This window comes from Rhamphochromis longiceps, linkage group LG12 (genome assembly GCF_057381845.1).
Source record: "Rhamphochromis longiceps isolate RC_006_pf linkage group LG12, R_longiceps_female_GT1.1, whole genome shotgun sequence".
In the NCBI taxonomy this organism is placed as follows: Eukaryota; Metazoa; Chordata; class Actinopteri; order Cichliformes; family Cichlidae; genus Rhamphochromis; species Rhamphochromis longiceps.
In genome coordinates, this window is record NC_140568.1 from 22,844,200 (window position 1) to 22,856,495 (window position 12,296).

General features: G+C 41.4%; 1 protein-coding gene across 4 annotated transcripts in view; it reads left to right on the plus strand.

Moving 5' to 3' along the window:
• LOC146657256 (GDNF family receptor alpha-2-like) overlaps positions 1-12,296 on the plus strand; it is a 71,540-nt gene that overhangs the window by 35,113 nt on the left and 24,131 nt on the right. For 3 of the 4 annotated variants that reach the window (XM_085425216.1, XM_085425218.1, XM_085425219.1), the window contains exon 4: positions 1,961-2,339. In XM_085425216.1, coding sequence (XP_085281342.1) covers positions 1,961-2,339 — 379 coding nt within the window. The remainder of the gene's footprint in view (positions 1-1,960; positions 2,340-12,296) is intronic. The other variant, XM_085425217.1, reaches the window with a different exon arrangement.

The following is a 12,296-nucleotide window of genomic DNA, read 5'->3' on the forward strand; positions in this document are numbered from 1 at the left end:
TCCTGGCTGTCTGATAGACACAGAGTGAGATTGGTTCTGCTGAATAAGAGATGAATCTCTCTGAGTGTCACCAAGCTGCCACGACCTCTGAAATATCATTATCTACAGGGTAGGCAGGTTAACTTCTCTAATATACCCTGAATACAAGAGAGGGGTGCCACAAGTGAACATGAACCTGCTTTATTACTGTTATATCTCAGAAAAGCATGTTTTTTTGTTTTTTTTTACTGCAGCTGTGGTATATCTGAGGACATCCTCCTAACATAACTAATGATGTAATCTTTTTTCCATGTGTGTGCTGACCAGTGATTGCACTGTCTTAGTTTGTGATGACACTAGAAATAAATGAGGGGACTCGATCTTAGATTAGTGGATTAAGCGTGAAGGGTTTACAGCAGTCATTTCAAGTGCTTGAGCTTACCATGTCTTGAGCAGATGCTACAGTATTTACTGCTATTTCCCATTTGCCAGCATTCACATAAATAAAAGCTCTTGTCAATATTTTCCCAGGGATGCCAGCTTGCTTTACATTTCTCCATTAAACTAATGAGTATGATAGAAGAGTCCTTGTTTGCTACATTTGTTAAATAACTTAAAATTGTAACTATTATTAGTGTTAAATTGAGGTAAATATTGTGATGTACTAATATGATGGTAATCGTGCCATGCTGTTATCTAGAAACAGATCATTTATCCATCCATTTGGAATCATATATTAATTTATTCATATTTCACTCAAGGTCTGAAACAGACTAAATCAATAATTCAGTTGGAGTGAATGGAGCTGGCTGCTAGTATCCCTCTGGTGGCTTACTGTTGGTAGGAGAAACAGAGGAACATATCAGAGATTCAAGGATTATTGTTTTGTTTGTTCATGGTACTTTGCAGCCAAGCCAAATCTAAACGATATCAGATTAATGATGTTGAGTCAGAGGCTCAGCGGAAAGATTTTTATTCCTCTCAGTTCTCGCACAGATGCTTGGTCAAGACAGGTAGCATACTGGGTAATGCTTTACGGCAACTGTGTCAGAGTACAAGTAAAATCTGAAAATGGGGACGTTTAATAAAGCATTTCTTTAAAACACAAAGATGATGGGAAGCCCGAGAAGCCTCGAGAAAAATAAGTACATCATCACCAGTGGGTTTCAGCTTTTCCACATCCAGTCACTCTGCTGTTATTATAACGAAATGCTACGGCCATAAAGCAGAGAAACACGTCAGCGTGGCTCCTTGGCTTAATCATCCTCAGTGTGTGGTGTTACGGACAATCGGTAATGTCTTTGTCAGTAAGAGTGCAGTAAAACTGATGATGATTCTGGCTCAGAAGAAATTAACAGTCACACTCACAACGGGATCCGTTCTTGAAGACTTCCAGCTCAAACCTTTCTTGACCCTGTTACAGAAACTCCAACAATTAGGCCCCTCCCACCCTTCAGAAATTTTAACAAATCCCATTGGATACAAAGCCGTCCAGTGGGATTGGACGCTTTGGCAGCCCAGTTATGCTTGACACCCTCACTTAAGATCAGTTTTTCAGCTGGCACGGTTGAAATCTTTCAATTCTCCACTGCTGTTCTTACTGTTTGCCATTTAACGTGTCATTGTGAGAGAGTGTGCGTTTACTAAAATATTACAATCTAAAGATAAGATGTATGTTTTTTGTTCATTTAGTTTGTAATGCATTTCACAAATGCATTTTTATTAATGTTGTGAGGATACCTTTGTGTAAATGTGGAGCTATAAAAAGGTGACGATTCTTTCAGTAAAATCATGTTTTACTAATAAAAATATTTTTTTATAAGTTTGCAGTGACATGACGTGAAGGCTTTTACTTCTTTTTAACTGAAATGTTTTCTACCCAAAGACAGGACATGTGACACTAATCATCGAAGTGTAAACGTTTTTTCTCTTTGGGCTTAATAAACTGACAGAGTTCTCTTTCTTGTATTTTTATGAACAGCAGCCGTCACAGTGACCCAGAAAGGTTTCCACTGTCCTGATACAGAGAGGGACTGCAACCCCTGCCTTGATGCAGCCAAAGCATGCAACTTAAATGGGAGCTGCAAGAGGCAACGTGCTTCTTACATCAACATATGCAGCAAAGCAGACTTCAAACCGGGAGAAACTTGCAGCAGGAAGCGCTGCCATAAGGCCCTGAGGGCTTTCTTAGACCGAGTGCCCAGTGAGTTCACCCACCGGCTGCTCTTCTGCCCCTGCCAGACTACAGGCTGCGCTGAGCGACGCAGGCAAACAATTGTGCCCGACTGCTCCTATAAAGATAAGGACAAACCCAACTGTCTGGAGCTACGGAAGGTCTGTCACCAGGACCCTCTGTGCAGGTGATGGAAACAGACAGGGTTGGGGTGGCGGGTTTGGGTATATATAATGGCCAGAAGAACATTTTTCTGTGCGGTATGTGGCTAGTGTTAGAAGTGCTGTGAAAAAGTATTTGCCCATTCCTGATCTTTTTTTCTTTTGTCACACTTAGATGTTTCAGATTATTAAACAAATTTTAATATTAGTCAAAGATAACCAGAGGAAATACAAAATTTTGTTTTTAAATAATGATTTTATTCATTAAAAAAAGCTTTCCAATCCTTCTGAGTCCTGTGTAAAAAAGTAATTACTTGTCTGAATCAAGAAATCATTTAAATAGAGCCTGTCTGACAAAGTGAAGCAGGCTAAAAGATCTCAGAAAGAAACACATCATGCCACGTTCTAAAGAAAGTGAGTCACTGACATCTATCAGTCTTGAAAGGGTTACAAAGTAATTTCTAAGCCTTTGGGACTGCAGTGAACCACAGTGAGAGTCATTATTCACAAATGGAGAAAACTGTGAAGCTTCCCAGCAGTGGACGGCCTTCCAAAATTTCTCCAAGACGACGATCGAAGATCAGTGACTCATCCAGAACCCAGACCAACATGTAAAGAACTGCGGGCCTAACTCGCCTCAGTTAAGGTCAGAGTTCATGATTCAAAAGTAAGATAGAGACTGGGCAAAAATGGCATCCATGGGAAAGTTTAAGGAGAAAACCACGGCTGACCAAAAACAACACAAAGCTCGTCTCACATATGCCAAAAATATTCTGATGAAAACATTCGGTGGACTGATGACACAAAAGATGAAGGGTTTTGGAAGGTCTGAGTCACATTACATCTGGTGTAAAACTAACAGCATTTCATAACAAATCATCATAGCAATAGTCAAACATGGTGGTGGTAGTGTGATGGTCGGAGGCTGCTTTGCTTCTCCATCACCAGGAAGATTTGTTCTCATTGAAGGAACCATGAACTCTGCTCTCTACCAGAAAATCCAGGATGTCTGGCCATCATGTTGTGCCCTGAAGCTCAAGCTCACTTAAGTTAGCGCAGCAAAGATACAAAACACAACAGCATGTCCACCTCTGAATAGCTTGGTTTAGGAGTGGCCTAGTCGACTGAGATTCTTTGGCATGAACTCAAACACATCGTTCATGCTTGAAAACCCTTCAGAAGAGAGCCAGTTATCGCAAATGCTTGATTGTAGTTCTTGGTACCAAGGGTGGCACAAACAGTTATATGGTTTAAGGGGCAAATAGTTTGTCACACAGGCCCAAGTAGGATTGGATAGCTTCTTTCCTTTAAAAAATTACATCATCATCATTTGAAAACTGCATTTCATATTTACTCAGTTTATCAAATATTAAGGTTTGTTTAATGATCTGAAACAATAAGAAATCAAGTAGCTCTGTGTATGGATGAGGATACATGCTTCTGTGTTAGCAAACCGGCTTTGGTTATTTGACTGAAAGATCTGGCTCATCTGGTTCATAATAATAGTAAATTAATTGACAAGTAAAAATGAAGCACTGAATTAGTGCATTGTTTTCGATGGCTTTTTCTGTCTTCCAATGTCATATCTTAAAGGTTTTTTTTGTTCTGCCCTACGTTTGCCAGTAACAGTAATTAGACTTTAAGGGAAGCTGTGGCTATTAGATGCAGGATGAAGATGTGAGGCAAAGTTGGAGGAACAGTGCTCAATTAAGCTGAACAAAACATTAGTGAATCACTCTGGCTGCGTGGGGCATCTATTGGATTCAGAGGCCAGATTCAATTCACTTCCACCCAGCCGTGGCATGTTTCTTTGTCTTAGTGCCACTGAAAGCAGGTGAAGCACAACAGTTGCTGCCAAATCAGCTGTCAAGCTCTTTTCGTTCTTTTTTTTTTAACCTCCGTACCGTGTGCTACATCTGGCCATCAACAAGCTTCATGCCCAGCCAGTTGTAGAAGTACTCTGAATTCATTTGTCTAATAGAAAAAAAAATTCCAGTAATTTTAAGCATTTAAAAACTCATTTATGAGCCTAATGGGGTTCAACCAATCATTAGACCCTTGAAAGCTCACTGCTAAAAATAATACTCGTGATATGAAAATTAACAGAAGGGAAAACTTTTGGCTACTTTTTCATTTCCCAGTGTGACAAGTGATTAGGCAGCTGATAGAAGTCTCTTTCCAATTATATTACAAGTGAAAGTCGAAAATAACTGGTTTGTTATCTACTCAAGATCCCTGAAACTCAGAAACAGCCTCTTCTTTAAAAAAGTATTTTTTTTAAATAATTACTGTTTTAATCTTTGTGGTTTTTGTGTCCGAAACAAAAACCACAACATTGAAAAAAAATCACTTAAAGCATCTTTAAAAACCTCATCCGCTAATCTCCTTATTAAAAAACGTCGTAGGTGTGAAAGTCAAAGTGACACACTGTTTTTCTCACTTTTGGGAAATCTCGACACACGCACTTATATTCTTAAAAACAAGAATGATACCATTGCAAACACTGAAATTAGTCGAGCTAATGACGCACAGCATTTTTGGAGAGCAGCATTTCTCTGAACGTGCACTTCCAACCTTGTTCCTCAGAGGTGAGCAGCCTTCGAATCGAGTGTTAATGGCAAAAGCATAATTTCTCTCCACCAACACTAAATCCAATCGCACTGTTAAAGTAGTGAAAGTCTATCACCTCTCCTCCAATTTATGATTGTCTCGATAATTACCTGCTTGCCTGCTTTGTGTAATCTGTTTTCAGGCTGAGTTGCTTTCTTTGACCTTTAGACCCTGAGGTGTCTGTGCTGTGTGCCTCCTTATTGAGAAAGATGAAATAGAACGTTAAAGCTCATTATCTGTTGCTGCGTAATGCCCCACCGAGGTCAACAGCTCGATGAGCGCGTACGCACTCACACAGCGTGGAGGCACCTGTGTATCGACAGAGCAATTCAGGAGCTGCACATGCACACGCAGATCCTCGCGTACAACCAATTTGAGCTTGAACGTAATTCTGATAATCCACTGTTTGTGCATTCCCCTGCAGTGAATAAGTGCTGCCATGCAAGAGAATGTCACTACGATTCAATTACACCGGGCTGACACTGTTCTCAAATTGGTGCTCTTTTTTTTCGTGCTGTGGGATGCCTGTTATCACGCCGTCCTGCGACGTATTCCTCTGTCTGTTGCATGATGTCACACACTACAGGATCGCTATATGTCCTTAAAGATTGTGGAAACATTTAGCTTTTTTATTTGATCTGATAATTCACTAGAATATTAAGACATCACCCTCTTAATTAACACTTGTTCAGTCGCTCTCTAATTTACTATTATCGAGTATGCTGTATAAGCAGAATGATAAAACTACTTTGTCATGCTAATGAAGACGAAGTCCCCAGTTTGCGGTATGTTTTGCGAAATCCTGGTGATAATCACAATGAACAGTCTTCGAAGGAGCCCTCTTTTTAAACACAGAACACAGCAGTGCCTCGGCAGAGGAAACTTTCATTGGCTCCCTTCTTCCTCTCAGAGATTTGTTGATAAAACCAGCGGAAGATCACTCAAAGACAGGCCTGTGTTCCCCGGGGATACCTGTCTGACGCCAAACAGGGGATGTGCAGCAAGCCCAAACCTATTTCGTTTTAACACAAGGGACAGTTTGAGTGAGGGAGGAGGGAGAGATAATGAGACGGAGAGAGGAGGAGGAGGAAGAGGAGGGTCTCAGAATCGATTTGGGCCGCACAACTATACTGCAGCAGGTTGGAGGTCAGTGGTTTGGTCACACGGCTGTGGATCTCTGCAGCAGACTCCACAGGCCATTTCAAATTCAAGCATAGCTCCCTGAAATATACTCTGCTAAAGAAGGGTCACAGCTCAAAACACACCCTCATCTATTTTATTATTTATTGTAAACTCTTAAAGACTGCAATTTCCTACTTTACACTAATAAAAAGCCCTCAGCTACTTTATTTTTGGAGTTTTACCTTGAGCGTGTTGGATGCCAAATTGGCGACGATTTTACCTTTGGGGACTATTCAGATCGCTGCAGGTGGAGCCTAGAGCTCAATCAAACAAAGACTAAATATTTGAAAAGATTTCAAATAGCTAATCTTGGCTTGGGCTTAGATGGCATATTGCTCTGGAAGATTTCCTTCTCTTCCTCGTCTCTGAGGAGGCAATTGTTGACATACCCTGGGGCTGTAGATGGACAGAGAACAAGCATTAAATGGAGCAGCTCTTATTTCTTACAGCTTGTTGTACTTCCACCACAGTTATTACATTATTACCTTCCATAATCCTGCGCAGGGAGACAATAAACAGATTTTTTTTCCCTATTTCCCTTGCTTCCTCTCCTCTCTACTTCTCCACCTTGTGGTATCGCAATCCTTCCTGTGGATCCAACAGCTATTCATTTGGGACTGCCGAGTCCTCAGAGTGACAATAGGCTATATTTGGATGCACTGTTTTGGGGTACTGTAGTGTGTGTGTGTGTGTGTAAGTATGTGTGCACATGTATTCATTCAGAGAAATTCCCTGTCCATTTCCATGTCACCTTATGCAACACAAGCTCAATGAAGCCCATCCCAAAGAGCACTGAGCTGTGTATGTGTACTGTATTGATTGTCTAGGCGATCAATGCAACACTTTTATCTTTGATTTATTTCCCCTGGTCTTCAGGCTCACTGGGTGCTCTTTGATTGAGTTCTTTGGCCACTGGGTTTCAAAGTGGGCAGCAGAGAGAGACAATCGATCCCTGTACAGGTAACCTGACCCAGTTTGAGAGAAATAGTGTTATCAGTCTACTTTTGCTTACAGAAAAAAAAAACAACAGGGTATTGCATCCTCCCCCCTCTCACACATACACACAGAGCCCTGAATCAACAGTCTTCTCTGTTGCATCCAACAATTCAAGCCTCCACTGCGGGAGAACAGCGTAGGGGGAATGACTGCCCCACATGGCATTAACCTGAAGTTTCTGAGATGAAGCTGAAAGAAATCGCAATGCTGTTGCCCTTTTATCATTCACTCACATACACCTTTGTTCTCTTGCACTTGTGAGGAACCTCACCATGATCCCTGGTCTCTAATCCTTAGCTTTCCAGTCACACGTAGGTCAGTTCTGCAGTTTTAATAAGCATCCAACACGTATATGCGTGGAAGCTGTTTTCTCTGAAAATGAAGTAATACAACATCTACAGGAACAGCGGCCACAGAGATATAATAACTATTTCTCAGGAAGATGACTACTACAGTGTGTGTGGGAATATGTATGTATGTATTAATCTGTTAAATGGTCCATTATGTTCACATTTATTTGGTAACTTAGCTTTCTCCTCCAGATGCTTTGAAGCTAAAACAATTAGCTGAAAAACATAAAATCCCTCTGAGGTAAGTGGAGCAAAGTCTGGTGATAATTCTCTGCTGCTTTATCACTACTCCCTATCTATTTACTCCAGCAGTTCTATGTAGTTAAAGCAGTAGCTTTCTAGAACATCAACCAGCATGATGTAGCTTTAATATTATTCTACTTTCTGGTCCACTTGGTGTCTACTTGTTAGACATTCAAACATGGTGGAGATATTGTGATGGTCTGAGGCTGTTATGTCACTTCAGGACCTGGATGACTATAACTGAAGGAATCATGACTTCGGCTCACGACAGAGATCTGAAATGCAGTTTCATTCACCTCTGAGTCTCTCAAAGAAAACAAAACGAAGTGGCCTAGTCCAGCGGTCCCCAACACACGAGCCACAGTGGTCCGTGAGTCGTTTGGTACCAGGCCACAAGAGTTGAGGCTCGGGTGTGAAATCTATGGTTTTCAGGTTTGTTTTTCTTATCTAAACTCATTTTCCCAGGGTCTTTTCCTGTGTTGTAGTTGTGTGTCTTATTTTGGAAGAAAGATTTACATGTAACCATAGCGACCAGAGAGCATTAAGGGGCAGAGAGGAGGATGTTACTCTCAATGTTGTTGGCGCATTTCAGGAGGACGCTGCTAATAAAGTTACACAATTACACAGTGAATTAGAATGCATTATTATATTTACAAAATACCACAGTTTGTGTCTTGGTCGTATCATTTTATTTTGTTGTATTTATCCGCAACACCTTAAAGGCCGATCCGTGAAAATATTGTCTGTGGTGCAAAAAAGGTTGGGGACCACTGGCCTAGTCAAAGTCTGGAGCTGAAGCCAACTCCAGTGTAGCTGAATTAAAATAATTCCCCAAAGAAGAGCAATGTGAAAATTTCACTGGTATCTCAAACACTTGAGTGCAGTTCTTGCTCCCAGGGGTGGCACAACCTTTTATTGGGTTTTTGATTTGAATAGATTTGAATAGCCATGAATAGATTTATTCCTTTAATAAATGAAATCATTGTTTAAAAACTGCATTTTGTATTTACTTGGATTACCCTTGCCTAATATTAAAATGAGTTTTTGTGATCTTAAATATATGCTGAACAATAAGAAATCAAGAAAGCAAATACTTTTTTCACAGCACTGTACCTTGTAGTGTAGGGGCAATAACAAGTTTGTGCAAAACAACAGAGGGTATGCAGATAAAATTGACATTTCTTTGACTGTGCTGGACTGTGGCCTACTTGCCACTATAGAAAGTTTAATACTTAAGTGTATACAGGATTGATTAGCTGTGCAGCAACAAACTAAACAAACTAAAATGGAAGAAGAAATACTTAATGAATGAAGCAAGGCAGCTAAAACACCTTCTATGTAAGTTTGTATTCTGTATCATTGTATCCAGTGTTAATATCTAATTATGACTTATATTGCAGATTTAAATCTAAATCCATTCTTACAGGTAAAACTAAGGTTAATCTCTTTAACACTACTGAAGAAGAAAGGACTGACTGAGCTGTCCTCGCTTTCCAGAATTTTTCCCACTCTCAACATCTGAGGACAGCGTATAAAAGCATACGCGTAGACAGAAGATCTTCCTTACTTATCCTCAAAAGTCTGGGCTCAAGGCAATACCTGGACTCTGTCTTTTTTCTGGTAACATTACAAGCCATCGAAGTGAATGTCTTTTCTGATAGTGTTAAGCTGGCTTTGCAAGCAAAGCGTGTGTCAATTGGCGACCTTTTCCTTGTGCATAGTACAGTTTGTGGCTTTAATCAGGCATCGGCTTCAGCGGATACGTGCTTAGCTTGCTGGATACACATGAGAGCACCACAAGGAGTGAAAGAGAAGTAAAAGAGAGTATAAAAGAGTAAGGGAGGTAGAGGGAGTGAGATGGGGGACTCAGTGGAACAAAAAGAGTTGCGCATTTCATTCCAATGTATGGATTAGTAAATGCATTTACTTTCCTAATTCTAATCTCGGAGGGAACATGGTATAACGGAAAGCTGTAGTGATTACTAAATGTTCTCGGACCAGAGAAACTTTCCATAGCTATAAGTACAGTCGGGGGAAGTAACCCTTTCTTGTGTATGAGCTGGAGATGATTATATTGCTTGCAACTTTGCTTTAAGGGTCCTTTTTAGTTCCTCTTTCAGCGTAGGTACTCCTTGAGTGTGCTCCAGTGGTACCATATCTATTATTAATGCCAACATTATCAATAGGGCTTCCGATTTATCTACTGTACGATCGCTGTGTGGTTTTGAATGTGTCAATTAAGGCCGACTCGTTCACCTCTTAATCACTGTTACTTTCAGATTCTCTTTATACTTACAGAGACTTGCTAAAAGCTGCTGCATGTAATGCTTTCTATAAACATTTCCACTGAATCATTTTGCATGTGGCTGATATTTAATTATTATTATTTAATTATTGGTAACAACAGTACGTCAGCATTTTGCTTTTTTTTTTTAGGAAAAGTGAATCTACTTGTTTAGTATTTAGTATTTTAGTATTTATTTATTTATTGTCATTGTCAAGAACAATGAAATTGCGTTTGGGGCTTCCATACAACCCAAAAAAAAGAAGAAAATAATAAATACCCCTTAAAACCCAAGTGTACATATTTAACCCAGTGTGACTCCAATGCAATAAGACAATCCTTAGCAATAATGTTCGTAGAAATTCAGACAAAGACCTGAGAAACATGACAAAATACAACAATGCAACCCATTCAATATTATTGTACTGTGAGATATGATATCAGATATGATAGTTATCTATTTAAGAAAGAGGGGGGCAGGAGGGGGAAGAGAATAAAGATATGATGCACCAATGCAGACCAGTTCATTGCTATTAAGAAGTTGGATATGGTTATTGTCCGTGAGAGGGGGGCAGAGAGTTCAGGAGCCTCACAGCCTGTGGATACAGGCTGTTGGCCAGTCTGGATGTTCTGGCCTGTATAGACCTGTACCTTCTCCCTGAGGGCAGCAGATGGAAAAGGTGGCGCGCAGGGTGATGTTGGTCCCGCAGGATACTGTGCACCCTCCTCAGACAGCGAGTGGGGAAGATATTACTGATCTCTGGCAGACTTGTTCCAATAATTCTGCCAGCTTCTTTCACCACCCGCTGGAGTGCTTGCTGATCGGCCTTGGTGCAGCTGGGGAACCACACTAGAAATCCATACGTCAGAACGCTGCTGATGGCACAGTTGTAGAAGTTCAACATCAGAGATCTGGGAATGTGTGCGCTCCGCAGTCTCCTCAGGTAGTAGAGGCGCTGTTGGGCCTTCCGTACAACTGAGGTGATATGGTTGCCCCAGGACAGGTCCTCGGTCACAGTTACCCCCAAGAATTTAAAACTGCTCACCCTCTCCACCGCCTCACTGCCAATGAAGAGAGGCAGATGGTTGTTATGACCCCTCTTCCGGAAATCTACAATGATCTCCTTGGTCTTTTTGGTGTTTAAGACCAAGTTATTGTCGTGGCACCATGACTCTAGTTGTTGCACCTCTGTCCTATAGTTTGTCTCATCATTGTTGGATATAAGTCCGAGCACTGTAGTGTCATCTGCAAACTTAACAATGAGATTGGACGCGCAGGAGGAAATACAGTCATGGGTGAAGAGAGTGTATAGCAGAGGGCTCAGAACACACCCCTGAGGGGCACCGGTGTTGACCACAAGGGTGGAAGAGGTGTTCTTACCCACTCTGACACTCTGTCTACGGTTAGTGAGGAAGTCCACAATCCAGTTGCACAGAGAGGAGTTAAGTCCCAGTTGGTGGAGTTTGGAACGGAGTTTGTATGGCCGGATGGTATTAAAAGCCGAGCTGTAGTCTACAAAGAGGAGCCGTGCATAGGTGTTCCTGTGTTCCAAGTGCTTCAGTAATGTGTGCAGCACTGTGGCGATCGCATCCTCGGTTGACCGGTTCTCCCTGTATGCAAACTGGTGCGAGTCCAGGGATGGTGGAAAAGCAGCTCTGATGTGTTTAATGACCAGTCTCTCCAGGCATTTGGCGGGAATGGGGGTGAGTGCCACAGGTCTGAAATCGTTCAGACATGTGACATTTGACTGTTTTGGGATGGGAACGATGGTTGCTGCTTTGAAACAGGATGGTACCAGTGAACAGGACAACGAGGTGTTATATATAGAGGTGAAGACGTCCGCCAGGTCCGCAGCACAGTCTTTTAGCACCCGGCCCAGCACTCCATCCGGCCCGGCCGCCTTCCTGGTGTTAATGCTCCGGAACACACGCCTCAGCTCATGAGTGCTCAGGACCGGAGCAGGGTCGGTTGAGGGGAGAGGGGACAGGACAGGAGAGAGAGTGTTCACTTTGACTGGTTCGTTTGTCTTTTGGAAACTCAAACAAGTACAACTTTAAACAAACTATTCACTTTTTATCAAAGCTCACACTGCTGGACAGCGTGTGCCATATATCAAACATCTTTCAAAATTCTATTTTGTTTTATTTATATATTGCTCGTTCACATCTCAAGACATTTTGCAATATGTTGTAAGTTAAATATGGGCTTCTACAATATTAGATAAGGAACCCCAACATTTCAGCTTTGCCCATTGAGGAAGCTCATGACAAACGGAGAGGAATGTCTCATTTTAAACAGAAAGAGATCTTTAGCAGAG